The 19,470-nt window shown below is 47.7% G+C and overlaps 2 protein-coding genes across 4 annotated transcripts in view; both read left to right on the top strand.

Moving 5' to 3' along the window:
- Positions 1–493: 493 nt before the first annotated feature.
- EDEM2 (ER degradation enhancing alpha-mannosidase like protein 2) lies at positions 494–9,519 on the top strand. Its single transcript, XM_031047648.2, has 11 exons — positions 494–621; positions 699–809; positions 906–945; positions 1,737–1,842; positions 2,996–3,121; positions 3,816–4,027; positions 5,101–5,242; positions 5,647–5,771; positions 6,446–6,590; positions 7,950–8,071; positions 8,865–9,519. Exons 1-11 carry the CDS (start codon positions 503–505, stop codon positions 9,354–9,356), a joined length of 1,740 nt encoding a protein of 579 aa, XP_030903508.2. The 5' UTR covers positions 494–502; the 3' UTR covers positions 9,357–9,519.
- Positions 9,520–13,176: 3,657 nt separating this feature from the next.
- TRPC4AP (transient receptor potential cation channel subfamily C member 4 associated protein) overlaps positions 13,177–19,470 on the top strand; it is a 36,663-nt gene continuing 30,369 nt past the window's right edge. The window contains exon 1 of one of the 3 annotated variants that reach the window (XM_034066685.1): positions 13,177–13,365. In XM_034066685.1, coding sequence (XP_033922576.1) covers positions 13,237–13,365 — 129 coding nt within the window. In that variant the 5' untranslated portion in view covers positions 13,177–13,236. The remainder of the gene's footprint in view (positions 13,366–19,470) is intronic. The other 2 variants (XM_034066684.1, XM_034066686.1) reach the window with 2 other exon arrangements.

Below are 19,470 nucleotides of genomic sequence, written 5' to 3'. Positions count from 1 at the left end.
GCCAGGAACCATCTCCTCTTCCCTGGCAGCAGGCACCACCTCTGGTACCATGTCATTACCACATACATCACAGCTACAAGAGCTCAGGTACTTGTTGTATCTACTCCCAGGTCCCGGAGCTGCTGTCACCTCCGCTGCTGCCAGCGCCTCAACGCCCGCGCAGGATGCCCCTTGCTGCCCCTTGCTGCCCACTGCTGCCTACTGCTGCCCATTGCTGCCCATTGCTGCCCATTGCTGCTCACTGCTGCCCACTGCTGCCCATTACTGCCCACTGCTGCCCATTGCTGCCCACTGCTGCCCACTGCTGTTCGCAGGCGCTCCCCGTGCCTGCGATGGGGAGTCCCGGCCGTGCGCATCCGGTAACACCGACACCACAACCGCTCCACCTCCTACAGCTCGGGACGCGCCGGAAGAGGGCTCCCTACGTGAAGGTACTTCCGGCGGCGTGCGCACGCGCTGCCTGTCCCTAGCGCTGCCATTGGCTGCGGCCGGCGGTGCCGTCATGGCGGCGCCTGTGCTGCGCTCGCTCGGGTCCCTGCTGTGTCTGTGGGCGCTGCGGCTCCCGGGGCCGTCGGCGGGGCCCGGCGCGGCCGCTCGCGGGCTGGATGTGGCGTCCTACCGGTGAGTGCGGGGCCGGGAGATGAGGCCGGGCGGCACCGAGCCGCAGCGGGGCTGAGCGCTCTGTGCTTGCGCCGCAGGGAGCGGGTGCGCGCCATGTTCTACCACGCCTACGAGCACTACCTGGAGAGCGCCTTCCCCTACGACGAGCTGCGGCCGCTCACCTGCGATGGGCAGGACACCTGGGGCAGGTAGGGGCCGGGCCGGGGCATCCCCCACGGCCGCCCGCCGCGGGGCGGGGCCTGGGCGCTGCCGCCGGGCCTCACCGCTCCTCTCTCCTCGCGCAGCTTCTCCCTCACGCTGATCGATGCCCTGGATACGCTGCTGGTGAGTGCGGGCTGTGCCCAGCCCCGGGGCCCAGCCTTGTGCGTGCCGGTGGCTCCGCCCGGGCCTTCAGCCGCTCAAGGCCTCTGTCAGTCTCCTTCACACCTGTGTTTCACACGGTAGCACCAGGTCAGTCACTGATTGACCAGGGAGCCTTCACATCTCACTGTGCTCTGGCCCTGGGCCCCACACCTTCAGACTCAGGGATAAAGACCTACAGTGTGTGTGGAGAAAGCGTTTTGGAATGAGATCAAAGAATCAGCTGGGTTGGAAAAGACCTTTAAGATCATGAAGTCCGACTCTTCCCCAGCACTGTCAAAGCCACCAGTAAACCATGGCACTGAGGGCCTCATCCGCATAGTTTGTGAACCAGGGACGGTGACTGCAGTCCTGCCCTGGGCAGCCTGTTCCAATGCCTGAGCACCCTTTGGGGAAGGAATTGTTCCTCAGCTCCATCTAAACCTGCCCTGGTGCAGCTTGAAGCTGTTTCTTCTTGTCCCATCCGTTGTCCCATCCCAGCACCTCAAGGTCTCTCTTGTAGTGAGGGGCCCAGAGCTGAGCACAGGATTTGAGGTGCAGCAGTGCCCAGTACAGGGGGTCAGTCACTGCCCTGGTCCTGCTGCCACACTGGTGTTGGTACCGGCCAGATGAGGCTGATTATTACTTTTTAAAATACTCTTTGTAATTAATGTTTTCACAAAATTATCAAAGAAACAAACAATTAGTCCCTAACACTGACTTGCACCTTTGTTTTCCTGTGAGCTCTAAGCCTTGTTCCCTGTTATTCCCTGCAGATCTTGGGAAATGTTTCTGAGTTCCAGCGAGTTGTTGGTGTGCTGCAGGAAGGGGTGGATTTTGATATTGATGTCAATGCATCTGTCTTTGAAACTAACATTCGAGGTGAGGTGGCCTTTTTCCACAGTGTTCCTGTAGGAGCCTCTGAACTGTACCCAGAGGTCATGTGAGGTAGGGGACAGAGTGAGTTTGTAAATGCAGTGTAAGAGGACACATACACCAACAGAAAAATTCCAAACAGATGTCACTTCCTTTTGGTCTTTGCACATCAGCTCTTTGCTTCCTGCCTCAGTGCAAACAGAAGCAAGCGTGCGGATCTCGGTGTGCTGGTGCCAGGTCTGCAGCTCTGAAATAAACATCCACTGAAACGCTGCAAATTACGTGAGGATTTTCCATACTGATTTGAAATAGAGGTTATTAATGCTTTAGTGTCATACCTGAAACTTGACTGTCTTTATTGAAAATCACAGGTCTTGTACCCAGTTGAATGCTGAACTCCTTCAGGGCCATCCAACTAAAAGATACTGTCAGGGAGCAAAACTGTTGGTTCTGCTTTTTGTGTTACTCCTGTCAAATATTGCTGAGGCGGTTTTTGCAACAGTGTGATTTCTCTGTGCTAACTCTGGCCTGGATACTTTCCTCCAAGGAATTTAAGATTGTATTACATAAGATGTAAAGTAATACAGGGCACTGTGTCACTTTACACATAGTATTAAACTGTCTGGAAGAAATTAAATTCCTCTCTTAGAGGTTCATGCTCATTATACTGTTAGCTCTCTGATGGTCTGCAGGGCAGTGCAGGTATAGTAGGGCTAGAAGGATCTGATGCTTCTAAACTAATGGAAGAAATAAATCTGCTACCTGTTGTAAACAGGCAGGAAGAAGCAAGCCACTCTTTTGTGGCAAGTTGAATCAGGCTGTGTCCTGGCTGTTAGCGATGAGCCATCTCATTTTTCTTCTCCCAAACACTGCCCCTGCATCGTGATAAATACAGTGGGTACCAGATTTGACTCCTGTCCCAGCTTCTTTAATGGGATTCTTCACCATGAGGGTGGTGAGACAATGAAACAGATTGCCCAGAGAAATGGTAAATATTCCATTCCTGGCAGTGATCAAGGCCAGGCTGGACAGAGGCTTGGGCAGCATGGTCTTGGGGGAGGTGTGCCTCCTCGTGGCAGGGGATTGGAACTGGATGGTCTTAAGGTACTTTCCAACCCAAACCACTCTGATTTTGTGATTGTTACTGTGCTTCTTCCAGTGGTGGGTGGCCTCCTCTCAGCTCACATGCTGTCCAAGAAGGCTGGTGTTGAGGTGGAAGTGGGCTGGCCATGCTCTGGGCCTCTCCTGAGGATGGCAGAGGAAGCAGCTCGCAAGCTCCTACCAGGTGAGAACTCCTGTGTCTGTGTCAGTGTGCCGTGGCTCATGAGGTGATTGGTGTGTTTGGTGAAGGTGGTGCTGCTTGATGAGCATACTCAAAGGGTTGTGTTCCCTGAGCTCAAAGCAAGTTTAGTTTTCTGGGAGAACATTGTGAAGTGCAGGATACCAGTTGGATAAATGCATGCCAAGTGTTACATGTGCTTAAAACACCAGTTTGTTGCTTGTTGAGGGAAAATATATTAAGGATAAATAATAAATAAAGGCTGTGAAACAGCAGCTTGTAAAGACAATAAGATGCAGCCTTATCTACCCCTTTTTGAGCTGCTGCTGGGATGTGTCCCTGATAGCATGGCACTGTTTCCTTGTGTGGTGGGCACCTGGGGCTACCACTCAGCAATCACAAGCTCAGTGTTTGCACTTTGCTTTCCAGTGGGTTTAGTTCATTTTGACTACCCTGCTTGTGCTGTAAGCAGTAAAGGTAGGGATGCAGTCTGCTGCTCTGGGCAGGCTGGAAGGGATCTGCAGTACCTTCCCAGGGGAGCCCCCTCTGCCCCTCCCAGGATCACATCCTACTTCTCGTTTCATTCTTTGCAGTTACTGCAGTTGCTGCAGTTGCTGCTTCTTGCCTGCGTGCAGTGGAATGTGAGTCACATGATTGAGAGTGTCAGACATAAGAGGGAACCACAAATCTTATGTTTCAGCTTTTCAGACTCCAACTGGGATGCCATATGGAACAGTGAACTTGCTGCATGGTGTAAACCCTGGGGAGACCCCAGTTACCTGTACTGCTGGAATTGGGACATTTATAGTGGAATTTGCCACTTTAAGCCACCTCACTGGTGATCCAGTGTTTGAGGATGTTGCCAGGAAGGCTTTGAAGGCACTGTGGAAGAATCGCTCTGATATTGGGCTGGTGAGTGAAGAATGGACTTTGAATTTGCTGGCTTCCTTTTTGTGTAGCTTTGTGGATGCAGCTCTAAGCATAAAAAAAAGGCATAAAGAGAGAGGAGATGGAACTAGATAAATAATCAGTGCTAGGAACTGGGTGGAAGTCTTGCATTTCACATTGTTCCTGAACACCTGCAGCATCCACATCTCTGCCCAACATTATGTCATTGTTCTGCTCCAGAACAGATCAACACCTCCCACTGGGTGTTGCTGTTTTGTAACAGCAGCTCTAAGAGATTAAATGAAAGGTCTGTGTGATGCCTGCTGGGACAGTGGCCTACAGAAGAGAATACAAGTATGGGAAGTGCAACGGGATGTTACCAGCCTCTACAGCTTTGGTTGTTTAGGATTAGCCAGAGCTAGAAGTGTTATCTCTGTGTTCAGTCTTCAGCTAATTCTGTAGCTGCTTTTTGAAGCCATGTGAACTCCTAGTGTTGTGTATGTAAAGAGGAACAGATTTGTTACATACTGTATGAAGAAGTGTTTCCTTCTGCTTGCTTTAGCATCTGTTTAGTTTTGGTTTATACCCCTAAACCTTGTTCAGGAAAGAAACTCAGTAGCTGGTTTTTTTCATGCCAAGCAAGTCATGATTGTGTATTTTATACTGCATCAGCTGGGTCTGTTTCTACGCTGAAGAGTCCCAGGTTTGAAGGATCTTTTTAAATATCAGCATGGTAGCTCTCTTGCCTTTGACATCCTTGTTTTCTGTTTCTGGACCTCTTCATCCTTCTTTACTCTCTTGTAAGATCAGAATTAGGACCAGTCACATCATGTTGAAATTGTGCCTTTTTACAGTAGCATAATGGTGCTTTGGTTTGGCCAGTGCAGTGTTCATACTGGAAGCTTGAAATGGTAAAATAACATTTTCTACAGTTTGTACTTCTCTGATATTGATAAATCCATCTTGCAATGGAGAAAATTCTAGTTGGAATGGACACTGAATCTGTGAAATAGACAGTGTAAAGAAAGCTCAAAGGTGTCTTGTGTGGTGGTGGTGTGGGCACTTTTAACTCCTGTTTTTGTCCTTCCTTCTTCCAGGTTGGCAACCACATTGATGTGATAACTGCCAAGTGGGTGGCCCAAGATGCTGGCATTGGGGCAGGAGTGGACTCCTACTTTGAATACCTTGTCAAAGGAGCCATTCTCCTGCAGGACGAGGAGCTGATGTCTATGTTTCTCGGTGAGCAGTTTGAGGCCTGAGTGAAAAGTCCCAGGAATGGCTCATTGTACAAACTTTGCATGTGGGATTATGGAAGATGTAGACTCTAATAGGGTACATTGCCAAGTTGGACAGGGCCTTGGGTGACATGGTCTGGTATAAGGCGTCCCTGCCCATGGCAGGGGGTTTGGAACTGAATTGTCTTGAGGTTCTTTCCAATCCAAACCATTCAGTGATTCTATGATTCAAAACTGTTCCTGAAGCCTTTGTTGTAATAATTTTGAACAGTCTGTGATGACAAAGAGTAACCAAAGGGAGCATCCTGAGAAGTCAGTCATTTATCATGGTTCAAGTGAAAAAGGGGCTTCTCTTGCTCTTAAGAGTTTTTTTGTTGTTGTTACCAACCCCTCTGTGTTTCTCTGTAGAATATAACAAAGCTATCAAAAATTACACAAAGTTTGATGACTGGTACCTCTGGGTTCAGATGTACAAAGGAACAGTGTCCATGCCTGTGTTTCAGTCCCTAGAGGCCTACTGGCCAGGCCTACAGGTAGGAGCTATAATACCATGTGGTGATTTTGTTCATATGTTTTTAATACAGAAGTTCTGAATAGAACCCTCATCTGTGCTGCTTTAAAAGTTTGGTTTGCTCTCTGGTGAAATCTGCTCTAGTCTGAGCCTGTGGAAGAGCAGATGTTGACTTTATGGTCTATAAAAACTCCCATTAAGCATGACAGAGTAGTTTTGTTGTAGCAAACTCCACTGACAGTGGGCTCACAATCTAGGTGGGAATGTAATGAAAAAGAAAATCACACCTCTTTTTCCACCACCTCATAAATACTTTATTTGTATGAATCCTTTCCTGTTCATGGTTTGCTTTCTGATCAGACCAAAGGTCTGGGACTTTATCCCCACTGAAATAGACTGGATGCTGTGATTGACTAAAAGAAATGTTGACTGAATAAACACAACCTTCTAGAACTGAAAATCATAGAGACTTCCTATAGTTTCAGGTGTGTGGATTGTGATCCAACAGAAAAGCAACATCTGTCTCCTCGTCAGTTTCAAGACATCATGCCCAAGTATTAGTTACACCCGTCAGACCTGAACAACCTATTTCTGTCACTATCTCTTGCTTTGACTCTAGCAGTGTTATTGCATTGCTTCCTGTGCTGTTTCTTCTTAACCCAGATGTTGCTTTGCTAATTGTTCCCTCTCTCTCAGAGCCTAATTGGGGATGTAGATAATGCCATGAGAACTTTCCTCAACTACTACACTGTCTGGAAGCAGTTTGGTGGGCTGCCAGAGTTCTACAACATTCCCCAGGGCTACACAGTGGACAAGAGGGAAGGATATCCACTCAGGCCTGGTAAGCAGAAGTGAAATCAAAAGGAACATAGAATGCTGCTCTTGCTCTGGTGGTACAATCAAATGTTACCTACCCCCTAAACATTCCTCCCTAGTTTTGCTTTGACTTAGCTCCTGCATGTGTTTTACCAGTGATCTCCATAGTCAAAGCCCTTCACACCTTTAGAGGAAACAAACCCCATAGTGTTACTATATAAATGGGGCATGTTAATGAGCTGGGTTCCCAATGTAGGTTTTGACATGTATAAGTGTTAGACTGTCCAACATGGGTTGTTTTAAAGTCATGCAAAATGTTGATGTGACTGCTTGTGTTCTTTATATTTAGGAAGTGAAAGCGAGTATGGACAGACCACTAGTTCTGCTCAGTTCCTGAAATAGACCAATTCTACTTGCATCAGTAAAGCTCAGCTTAATATATATATAGTTAATATATATTACATTATTAATAAAACTAATTATAATTATATATTATACTATATTAATATATGGTATGAAATATTATTAATGTATTTTATATATATGTTAATATCTATAATAGGATTGTATGTTGTCTGTGATACTACAGTGACATAATCTGAATAATTAGAATAATTAATTTCCTTTAGAGCTGAGTGTTCAGGTGGCATCTACATTCATGGAATCACAGACTGGTTTGTGTTAGAAGGGTCCTCGAAGCTCATGCAGTTCCAACCCCCTGCCACAGGCAGGGACTCCTCCACTAGGCCAGGTTGCTCCAAGCCCCTTCCAGCCTGGCCTTGAACACTGTCAGAGATCAGGCATTCACCCTCCTTTAAACAAAGATGTTTTTTAATTGAACACCTGTACCAAAAATACTCATCAGCATTAACGTTTAATGTCTTATAGCATCCCAAAATGTCTTAAAGCATCCCAGTTTCCTTAGTAAATAAACTCATCACAGTGCGTACATTGCGTATAATAGAGTATTTCCACAGTGCTTGCTCAGTGGTGGTTTAGATACCCCAGTTTGAAGCTTACAGTATTAAAAATTGCATTTTGGGGGTTGAATTTCTTCGTAATTCTTTCTAGAAGCATCCTTCTTTTCTTCCTTTGTCATCTGAGTTCTAATCTTACTCTCTTTTACTAGCCTCCCACTCCCTGCATGTGGGAGGGGAGCATTATTCGCTCTTACCTGAGCTGATGCAGTCTGGTTACAGTGAATTTCTCTGTAGCACATCCTCAGGAGAAGCAAATGCTTTGAGCCAGGGGAGACATAAGGCAAGCTGCACTGTTCATCTCAGCATCCTGAAGCAGTGTTTAGAAAGTAAAGGAATATCTCTTCTTCCCTGTGTCCATGGCTTCCTAATCTTGATGCTTGCATACATCTGGGGTTTTTTTGCAGAGCTGATTGAGAGTGCAATGTATCTGTACCGTGCTACAAGAGATCCCACGCTCTTGGAACTGGGAAGAGATGCAGTGGAGTCAATAGAGAAAATCAGCAAGGTGGACTGTGGATTTGCAACTGTAAGTGTTAAATCAACTGCTGAATGGCTGCTAAACATCAGCTTTCAGAAAGTTTTCTCAGAAATGATACTTTGCCATTGAGGCAAGTGATTGCTTTAGTTGGAACATGATTTTCTTTTCAAACAAGAACCTTGTATTTCTCTGAAGCTGACCTGGTTATGGCTGCTCATGTTTCTGGTGGTAACTTTCCTCACATCCCAAACAGTGGCTGAATTCTGGCATGGGCAGCAGAGCCCAAGCATAGGAAAACATCAGCAGCTTCTCACGCCCCTTTATCTTTCTAGCTACTCTGTGCTGCACCCAGCAGGAAGGCTCATGTGCAGGCTCTGCCTGCCAGTTGTGTGGTTGTGATTTCCCACTGTGCCTTGAAAACCTGATAAAACACGAGAACTGCAGGGTGTGATTTCTCTAAAATCATTCAGTGGATGATTTCAAGCTCTATTTTACAAAAAACTCCATATAAATATTTGGTATTAAGCTTTGTGATTGGGAAGAAGGTAAAAGCCTTATGTTGCAGGCTTTTTTGGTAGAGAAAATGGTGGGAAGCTTCTTACCTCTTCTCCTCCTTGTCCAATTAGGAAATGCGTTTCTCCTGCTTGCTTCTTTCCTGTTCCTTATCACTACACTGTGCTAATTCCAAACATCTGGAACCTTGTTGCTGTATTTGTGTACATCTGTTTAACATACATGGTGAATTGGTGCCATCCATAATTGCTGGTTTTACTTTTCCCCGTCAGTTCATGGCTTACTGAATTTAATATTACTGTAACCCACTGTATTTCTTCTCTTGTAGATCAAAGACTTGCGGGATCACAGGCTGGATAATCGCATGGAATCCTTCTTTTTGGCTGAGACAATCAAATACTTGTACCTGCTCTTTGACCCAGACAACTTCATTCACAATGACGGATCAGACTTTGATGTGGTGATTACACCATATGGGGAATGTGTCTTGAATGCTGGAGGATACATCTTCAACACTGAAGCTCATCCCATCGACCCTGCTGCTCTGCACTGCTGTAGGAAGCGTAAGGAAGAGCAGTGGGAGGTGGAGGATTTGATGCGAGAATTCTACTCACTGAAGAAACCCAAGAAATTTACTTTAAAAAGAGCTTCCACCCATGGTGAAGGGAAAGATGCAAAAGACCCTGAAGATGCTTCATCAGAGAAAAGTGGAGAGAAGAGGAACTCCAAGAAGAGCTCACATTCCCTTCTGAGTTGCCCCAGTCAGTCTTTTAACTCTAAGCTTGCAGTACTGGGACAGGTCTTCCTGGATAACACCTGATTCTGTTTTCCTCATCAATTTAAATTATTGAACTTGAGTCAGACTCTGGGAATGTATTTTTTTAATTTCATAATGGAAAGTGTTGTACCTCACAATGTGAATTTTATTAGGAAGTGAAGCAGCTTCCCATTAAATTCTGCTACTGCTCATTCATCACATGTGATTCAGATACTCAGCTGTTACTGCCTATCTCAAACCAATTAGTTGCCTGAATTGCAAGTTCAATAAGGCCAAGTGCAAGGTCCTGCCCCTGGGTCAGGGCAGTCCCCAGCACAAACACGGGCTGGGAGAAACTGGATTGAACAGCCCTGAGGAGAAGCTCCCCATGATCTGGCTTCAGTGTGTGCTTGAGCCCAGAACCCCACGTGTGCTGGGCTGCACCCCCAGAGCACAAGCAGCAGCTCAGGGAGGGGATTAGATAATAGGCAGAAGCTCTTCCCCGTGAGGGTGCTGAGGCGCTGGCACAGGGTGCCCAGAGAAGCTGTGGCTGCCCCATTCCTGGCAGTGTTCAAGGGCAGGTTGGACACAGGGGCTTGGAGCAAGCTGCTCCAGTGGAAGGTGTCCCTGCCTGTGGCAGGGGTTGGAACTGGAGGAGCTTTGAGGTCCCTTCCAATACAAATCAGGCTGGGATTCATTCCATTCTATGATGATTCCATTGTGAGTTTGGTTTGAGGTTTTACAGGCTTATGCAGAGCAGACACTTTGCTCTATAAAAAGGAGCCTGAGCAGTTGCCTGTTATAAGGGGAAAAGCAGGGATTACAAGGTGTATCTTCACCTTTGAGCCCTGAAGTCTCTTCTGTGATGTGCTTCACCTTTGGCCTCTTCAGGAACATGTGATTTACCTGAGAGATTGATGCCCAGTTGAGAAAACTTGTTGGGTTTGAGGTGGTTCCTGTCTGTCAAGCTGAAGGATGCTGTGGGGGAAGGAGAACACTGGCAGCATAGCAGAGTTCTTGGTTCTTCCATGTCTAGAACCAGCGTGGGTCAGTGCTAACTGCCTGAAACCAGTTTAAGAAATGTCTAGGTAGTGTCATCTGGAAACTGGGGTGGAGTGTGGACTAGCAGAGGTTTGGTTTACCCTGCAGTGGAGCTTGCTTTCTTCTTACAGAATCTAACACACTTTTCCTATGACATTTCCCCATTTCCTTCCTCTTTCGAACTTCCCTTTGGACCTCACTTGTGTAACTCCGAATCAGCCAGCTCTGTGGGTAAAGTTGGCCTCAGGGTGGACCAGCTGTATGCGTGGTGTGCATAAGGGTGGGATGGAAGGTTCAGACTGAAGTGCAGCTCTCCCTTTGGTGCTGGAGAAAGCTGGAAATGTTCATAAGCTCTGCAGCAGGCAGTGAGAGAGCTCCTGTGACCCTTCCTCTTATGGAAACTTCTTTGTTAAGAGGTGAAATGTATGAAACCTCTTGGATTTCAGCTGAACTGACAAATCCAAACCTTTAAATGTGATATTAGTGTCTTTTTGACAGATGTATGCAAGGATCCACCACTGGTGTTACAAAGAGGTTTTATTTCTAAAGAGAGGGGGGAAAAAAAGGGGGGCAGAAAAGTGATGAACTTTCTTCAAACCTGCTGGGAAGTGAAGAGTTGGAGCATGCACAAACAAGCTACATTCAGTAGCAGAACCAAAGGGCCTTAGAAGGTAAGACCTCTCCTTAGCACAGCTGGAGTTGAAAGAACTCATCTCTCCACAGTTACTGCCTGCTGTGAGTAATCAGATGGACCTTGGTGCTATGGGATGGGTGAGTCAGAATAACACAAGACAGCCTTAATTTTGGTTTGTTCCAGTATCTGGGAGCAACTACCACCTTACTAAGACTTTCTTTTCACAAAAATGACTTTCTTAGGATCCTTAGTAAGCCTTTTCTGTAAATGGAAAACTGACTCTGTCATGTTAACAGAACGTAGAGGAGCTTTGTCAGGAACCCAAGATGAGAGGTGTGTTAAACACCGATGAGTAGTGGCAGCTTTGAATGGCTTCCAAATGAGGCAGGTCAGGGCTCAGGAGGTCCCACCTCCAGTGCATACTTGTGGCATCTGTCAGAGGCTGGAAGGAAACCACAGTCTTTGCTTGGGTGGAGAAAGATAGAAGACAAAACCCAAATTTAGCATGTACTGTTGATGCCATACTTGAAACTGTGGTGGTGTTTTTCTCCACCCTCAGCAGCCTGCAAAGGCCAAAACTTCAGGCTGGATTTTCTGAGGTATTTCAAAAGCAATTGTTGGGATGTGGAGAGGCTGTGGCTTGGTGAAAGGTCAAACCAGCATCTTGTGAAATACTATTTTAATGGAGCTAACAAAGGAAAAAAATAAAAAGTCAGACCTTTGTATGAATTGCTGGCAATGGCCAAAATCCCATACCAAAAAGCTTAAGGGGGGAAGCGTGACAGGAGAAGCCCTAGGAGAAGGGACTGAGAGCAGCCGTTCGAGGCAGCATGAGCAGGCAAGTGGACAGATTGCCATGTGTGCATTTCTTCAGCTGCAGTGCTTAGTGGCCCTCTGTGAGCAGCAGTTTACCCAAAGAGCAAGTCATCCCTTAGCACATCTTGCTTTTTACAATTAAAACTGTGATCATCATCAGGCCCACACATTATTCATGGTGGGGAGAAGGGCTGGAAGACAGGATACTGTAAAACTCTCAAGTACATAACCTGAGAGTCACTGCATCAGCACAGGCTAGAGGGTGCTCTAAAGCATCATGTTAATTGCTAGTGTCATTATTGACTTCTGTTGTCCCTTGTACAAAAAAAGGGATAATAAAATGGGATATAAATCAAGGTCTGCGCTTTAAGTGATTTTGAGTGCTCACATTGTATGTTCCCTGTTGTCTCACCAAGTACCAGAGCTGGGCTGGCAACAGCAGCCCGAAGCCTCTAGAGCCAGCCAGCAGCAGTGAGGGAGGAGAGTGGCTGCTGGTGACCATTGTGTCTTTGGGACCATCATCACCTTTTGGGTCCCTGGGAGCTGCTGCCTGCGTGTTAGTCAAGAACTTGGAACCCAGACCCCACCCCCATGTGCTGGGCTGCACCCCCAGAGCATGAGCAGCAGCTCAGGGAGGGGATCCTGCCCCTCTGCTGTGCTCTGGGGAGACCCCCCTGCAGCCCTGATCCAGCTCTGGGGCAGCAGCACAAGAGGGACTGGAGCTGTTGGGGCGAGGCCAGAGGAGGCCATGGAGATGCTGCCAGGGCTGGAGCAGCTCTGCTCTGGAGCCAGGCTGAGAGAGCTGGGCTGGGGCAGCCTGGACAAGAGAAGGCTCCTGAAGGGGAGACCTCAGAGCAGCTCCAGTGCCTAAAAGGGCTGCAAGAAACCTGGAGAGGGGCTTGGGACTAGGGCCTACAGGGACAGGCCAAGGGGAATGGCTTGAACCTGCCAGAACAGGGGAGACTGAGATGAGCTCTTAGGCAGAAGCTCTTCCCTGTGAGGGTGCTGAGGCGCTGGCACAGGGTGCCCAGAGAAGCTGTGGCTGCCCCATCCCTGGCAGTGTTGAAGGCCAGGTTGGACACAGGGGCTTGGAGCAAGCTGCTCCAGTGGAAGGTGTCCCTGCCTGTGGCAGGGATTGGGGCTGGGTGAGCTTTAAGGTCCCTTCCAACACAAACCAGGCTGGGATTCTGTGACCATGCTCCACAGTGTCTATTCCCCCGGTGATGTGTTTCCCGTTGGGGTTTATTTACCCCCCGGTCCCATTTACACCTCTCTGCTCCCCCCGTGCTGCCCTCCCCTTCCCGGCATCCCCGCGCCCTCATTGGGACCACATTTCCCAGCATCCCGCGCAGCGCTCCGCCGGGGCTGGGTCCCTGCTCCCGCCCCGTACAAAGCACCTCCCGGTGGGGGGGAACGCTTCATGTTTGTGTGCGCCCGAGCACCGCGGCGGCCATGGCGGAGGCGGCGGGGGGCCCCAGGCCCGGCAGAGCCAGGCGAGGAGCCCGTGCGGCGCCCACCAACATCCTGCAGCAGCTGCGGTACGGGCAGCTCAGCGGCTGCGGCCTGACGCGGGGGACGCAGGTACGGGGGGTGTGGGGGGGCGGCACCGGGGCCTGGCGGGGGGGTCCGGAGCGTGGCGGAGGATCCGCGGGGCCGACGCGGCCGGGGGCTCCCGCGGGGCTGGCCGAGGTCTGGCGCACCCCGCGCACGCGGCCGGCCTGGGGCAGGGCCTGCAGAGCCGCCTGCTCCGGCCCGCAGGGCCCCGCTCCGTCTGCGGTTGGGAGCCGGTGTTCGGCGGCCTCTCGGCGGCGCTGAGCCCCAGCCCGGCGCTGTCAGGGCTCCGCTGGAGCTCGGAGGCCGGGAGGAGCCCGGCGGGGCCTGCTGCCGAGCCTGTTCGGAGCCCAGCCCTGGCCGTGCTGCCCCGCCGCGGTCCTGGCCGAGTCCTCACCCTGCAGCCTGGTGTGGTGGGGAGGAGGAGGATGCCCCTGTGCCTTCGTGCCCCTTATTCCCCCTTCCCATCTTTGGTCTCGCTATAAGAGAGGCTGTGGAGCAGGGGAGGCCTATGCCATGCTACAACAGAGTCGGCCTCCCTTGTTGCTTTGGTTGGTGATAGAGGTTGTGGCTTCCCCCTGAAAAGAAGCTTTGCCCAGACCCGTGATAACCCTGCATCAGAATTAAGGTGTGTTTGATGTTTAGAGGCATCCTGATGGTACTAGAGCTGAGGAAGCACTTTAGCTCTGAAATGGGGTAGGCTTTATGCTGGTGGTTTTCCATAAAACTGTTCAGGTCTGTTTCAAATTTGTCATCTTTCCCAGTTGGTGATGCTGGGGAATTACCAAGAAATGAAAACTTGCTGCCGAGGCTTGTGCTGCCATGTGCTTGTGCTGGCTCTTTTAAGAAGCTGCTCATGGGTAATGGAGTATTCATTTCGTTTTGTGAAGAGTAATTGCCATTTGTTTTAGAGATTAATTGTGAAATGGTGCAGAGACTTGGGAAGTGAAGTGTGGGATAAAGAGCTTGCATTCGGGTGGTGATTTATTGAGTTAAAGGATCTTCAGAGAGTTGAAATGGAATTAAAAATGGGTTACCACTCTCTAAATGCTTTTCACTAGTGCAGGCAATAGTATGTTCCTTGATTAACAAGGAGGGTGAGCAATTGCAAAGGGGAGACTTGGTCAGCGTGAGTACCCACACCTCCTTCTGTAGCTGAGGAGGTGAAAGAGCTTTTAGCTGCTCTTTTGTCCTCACTCTGCTGCTTGCTCAGGTTGTTTGAGTAAAGCTTAAGAGAAAGCAAGCCATTTGCATGAACTTAAACCTGATGAAGTGTCCTTTGGAGGAAGTTATTTCAGTGGGGTTGTTCTGCAGGGCATGCAGGCAGAGCAGCATGTTGTCTCACCAGCTCACTTCTATGCTCTTTCTCACTCCCCCCATAGCAGCAGTAATTTCAGTCAGATAAACCTGTAGCAATGTTGTGCACCAACCTCTCTGTTAGGATGGTGCCTCCACTCTTTAGTTTGCTTGAGAAATGCAGTATGGTCCCCTGTTTTAGTTGGGGGGTTTATTAAATCTTGGGAATCACTGCCAAAGCAGTGAGCAGGCTTAACCAGAAGTTTCCTCACTTCCTGTTAATCTCCTCCTTCTCATAATGTCCAAGTTTGGGATGGGGTTTTCTTGTTGCAGGGGGTTGGTTTGTTTTACTTTATAGATTTCAGTATCAATGTGCTGCTCTCAAAGACTTCAAGCTTGGACACTGAGGGCTCCCAGTGCTTCATAAATGCTGTTTTCAAATCACTTAAACAAAGAGGGAATGACAAGAACTCCCTGAATGATTTTGAGCTTAGTAAATGACATGTCTCTGTACTTCTGCCTTGAAGCAGTTTTTTGTTTGTAGGTGATCTAAATATAAAACATTTTAATGTAACTTTTAAAGAAGTAGGAGGCAGTTTTGGGTGCTTATCTTTATTAAGTTCTATTTTTGATCAGAATGTTCACAGTTTTCCTGCAGTTGGCTCCTCAGCAGCGGTGTTGTAGCTTGTGCTTCAGTTTATCAACTCACTTGCTCCAGAAAAGCATGAGAACAGATCAGGTTTCCAAGGTGCTGCGTTGGGGTTTAGAACAAGTTGGGTGAATGTTGTTTGGGCTCTGTCTTCCTGTTCTTTCCGAGGAAGTTCTGGGACATACACTGCATGGACTGCATACACTGCTGGTATTCCAAGAGGATAAGAAAGCATTTTCAGGCTGTTAATTCAGAGAGATTAGGAAGCATGGTTTCTTGCTGAAGTGCCTGCCAGCTGAGTAGTGTTTTCCCACAGTGTTCATAGAATAGAATGATTTGTGTTGGAAGGGACCTTAAAGCTCATCCAGTTCCAATCCCCTGCCATGGTTAGGGACACCTTCCACTAGAGCAGCTTTCTCCAAGCCCCATGTGGTGACTGTGTATTTCAGCATCTGATCTCTGGGGGACAGTCAGAACCCTTCTGTGGCCAGCAGTGGCATTTGTTCTTAAGCAAGACTTTGTGTACTGTTTTTAGGTGAACTCAAGATCAATTTTTGTGTGAGGAAAGCAGAGGCTTATCTCTGAATGGTTGAGGTTTGTTGCTGGCAGGCCTGCATCTGAAAGTCCCATCAGTCTGTTCATACGGGGACATAATAGTATTTTTGACAGCACCAGCCACCTGAATATCTGGCAGTTTTGAGGCCAGCTAAGTCTCCAAAATCTGGATCCTTGTGTGTTCCTGCTGTACTCGCCTACCAGGAGCCAGAGCTTTCTTGCTGGTTGGTCTTTTTGCTCTGTTGTTAATAATGAGGTTGATGGATGAGGCAGATTTCAGCAGATATTGTCCTTGCCTGTTCATAGAGGCATTTGATCCCAGTTGCTTCCCTGGGTACAAGCCTCAATCAGTGATACCAGACTGCAAAACTTTGTGTCAGGGTTTGCCCTGAGTCCAGAGCAAGTGAAAGGAGCTTTTCTGATACTGGTAAACTAGAACAGACCAACTTTCCAGAAGTGACACACATTTTCTAACAAGGAAAAACACTGCCTGGGACCTGGCTGGTTTGAGTTCCTGTGCTGGCACAGCAGTGCTCTCTGCACACAGGCGCTGTAAATAAGACCTGATGGGGTTTACGCTGTGGTTCCTTGAAGGCAACAGAACGTTTTGGCTTGGCTGATCAAGCTCAAATCCCTTTGCAAGACAGCACATACTTCATCTGCTGCAAGCCAACTGTGAAAAGCATGTGTATAACATGAAACTAGAAGATATTTAGGTGCAGCTATGTGGGTTGCTGTAGACAGAGCAGTATAATAATGGGCTAACCAGTGATCTGTTGGCAAATCAGTGTGCTGCTGGTGCAGCCCCAAGAGCACATTGTCAGTGCTGCTCTCAGGATTGCCAAGGCTTAGCTGAAACAATCAGAATGGAAAAACAGAGTCCATCTTTCCAGCTGTGTTTCATCCCTAGGAATAGATGCTTCCTTTACCAAGGTAGCCCCTATCCACTCTGAAAAACATCTCTGTGGAAGGAAAGCATTTGCCTCAGACATGCCAAATTCCAGCTCCCACTGCTCCAGGTTGTCTGTCTGGAGTAGTTTCCTAACTCTAAGGAAATATTTTGGCTTCTAATCAGTTTTGTTCCCTCACACCACTGCCACCAAAAAAGCATTCTGGTGAATATAAGCCACTTGAGTAGTTCTAATTGTTTGTGCCTTAGCAGGCTTATGCTTCTCACTAGAGGACAGCTAGGTAGTATTGAAGACCCTGACATGCTTTTTATGTAACAGGGACCAGAGCTCTGTCATCCGTAAGAAACACTCAGAAATGGTTGGACTTCACTGTTTTTATTTTGTTGTATGAGTGGGAAGAAAACTGTTGTAGATGTGATTCCCTGCTGTTGGCAGGGGGTTGGAACTGGATGAGCTTTAAGGTCTCTTCCACCCCAAACCATTTCATGGTTCTGTGATATTCCTTTTCCTTTTTCCTAGATATCCCCATGGATCTTGCTTTTGTTCAAAATGAGTTAAAGAGGAGACATAGGGTTCCAAGCAAAAAGTAATCCCTGTGAAGTTAATATAGTTTTACATAATCATTGAAGTATTATTTTCTGAGAGTAAGATCATCAAAGCAAACATCTGTAGTTGTTCTTGCTATCTGGTGGATTTTGTAGTGGTTTTAAGGGCTGCTGGGGTTAAAGATCTGCATTGGAGTTGTTATACTCTTAGAAGCACTGTAGGGTTTGGATTCTCAAGCCCTGCTCTTCGTCTTGGTAGATAGCTCTTCTTCCAGGGATGGGGACTGGGGGGTAGAGCAGTAGTTTGGAGTTGTGGGGATGGTTAGACCTGGCTAGAAGCCACAGCAAGTTGTAGGCTCAGACACCATGCTTCTGGGTTCACGCCTGGCTTTTGGGTTGGCAGGAGAAAGGGTAGTGGCTCCATCCAGGTTTGTGGAGGGGCATTGGTTTTGGGAAACTGGATCCATGCTTTGAAGAATCTAGAGCTGGAGAGAGGCTGGAGATGGGTGCTCTTACTAAGCTGGGAAAGTCAACATCTCACCACTGGAGTTTCTTTGTATGAACAAAATTGGGATCTCTGGCATGTTGCCTTATGGCCGCAAGTTGTTTCTGGATATGCTGTTGTGTTAAACTGGAAACTTGAATCTGAGGGGGTCGTTTACCTTGGTTGTAGGTTTTCTGCGAGAAGGTGTGTGAGGAACGGGATGGCTTCACAAGGCCGATGCATGTTTGTTAGCGACTGAAAAGGGAGCTATGATCAAGAGCTGGGCTGGCAGGGCACTCCCCTAACTCTGAATACCCATTCTCCTGGCAGTGTGTCAGAGATGGCTTCCTCAGTTATTGCTGAATATTTAATTGCACACATACTGGTTGCCTGGGTTTTAAAGGTACAGCCTAAAAGGTTGGAAGGAAAGGATATGAAAATGATCCAGAGCCCCTGTGCTTGCATCTGTTTCTTGATAATCTCATGCTTCTTTTTCCTTTTAAACATTCAGAACGTTTGAATGTATACTTCAGAAGTGGTCGTGGGAAATGAGAATGGAAATTCTGGTTTTCTTATAGCATTTCCAATCCTAACTTACTGCATGATAGGGACTGTAGTGATAGGACAAGGGGTAACGGGTTAAAACTTAAACAGGGGAGGTTTGGATTGGGTATAAGGAGGAAGTTCTTTACTGTGGGGGTGGAGGCTGACTGGAATGTGTTGCCCAAGGAGGTTGTGAATGCTCCATCCCTGGCAGTGTTCAAGGCTGGGTTGGACAGAGGTAACATGATTTAGTGTGAGATGCCCCAGCCCATGGTGGGGGGTTGGAACTGGATGATCTTAAGGTCCTTTCCAACCCTAACTGTTCTATGATGGCAACAAAACCAACAGAATCAAGTAGGATGACAGCAGATGTGTCATAGCTGTGAAGTCTATCGCAGCATGAATCCTTCTGTAGATGGTGATTGGGCACCTGAGTCACTATTATTTTGCTTTTGAAAGATGACAGAAACCAGGCTCCTGTAGTGAGTGTTCAGCAAGACAGGGAAATGTTTGAAGGGTAAATGTGAACTAGAGACACAATTTTGTTAGAAAACTGCTTACTCTGGAGAGCAAAGGGGAGTTTTAGCTCATGGTGTTTCTCCTGCTGTCATGTGCTTATGGGCCTCCAGTTCGTCAGCAACTATGGGAAGACTTGGAAATGTGTCACTGACCACAGCTTGGAAAAGTGATGGAGACAAGGTTGGGAAAATAAGAGGTTTACTTTGTAGGGCAATGAAAATCTTTGCAATGCAGGAACACAGCTGGAAAGGCAAATCCTTGCTGGAAGGGGAAGGGATTTTAAAGCAATCGTAACTACAGGAGGTCTCAGGTCAGTAACAAGTATTTAGTGCTGCCCACAAAGCAGCTGGGAGGATGAGCTGCTTCTGTTGGAGAAGCTGTGCCTAGAGAATAGTGGTCATGGGCAGGAACATCAGCAACAAATCCCATAGCAAAGTGAGGGGGAGAAAGGAAAGGGAAACTAAGCTGATCCAGGGATGGATTTAGGTAGTTATTAATATATAACTCAATATACCTCAACAAAGATTAAAGTATTATAATTAGTTATATTAGACTGTTATGCTAATGGATACTAGGGTGTTCTAAAAGGATTTATATCACAGGAGGGTTAGAAATTTGAAAGAAATACTAAGA

The sequence above is a fragment of the Melopsittacus undulatus genome, chromosome 10 (assembly GCF_012275295.1).
Source record: "Melopsittacus undulatus isolate bMelUnd1 chromosome 10, bMelUnd1.mat.Z, whole genome shotgun sequence".
Classification (NCBI taxonomy): domain Eukaryota; kingdom Metazoa; phylum Chordata; class Aves; order Psittaciformes; family Psittaculidae; genus Melopsittacus; species Melopsittacus undulatus.
This window is presented reverse-complemented; position numbering and strand designations above follow the sequence as displayed.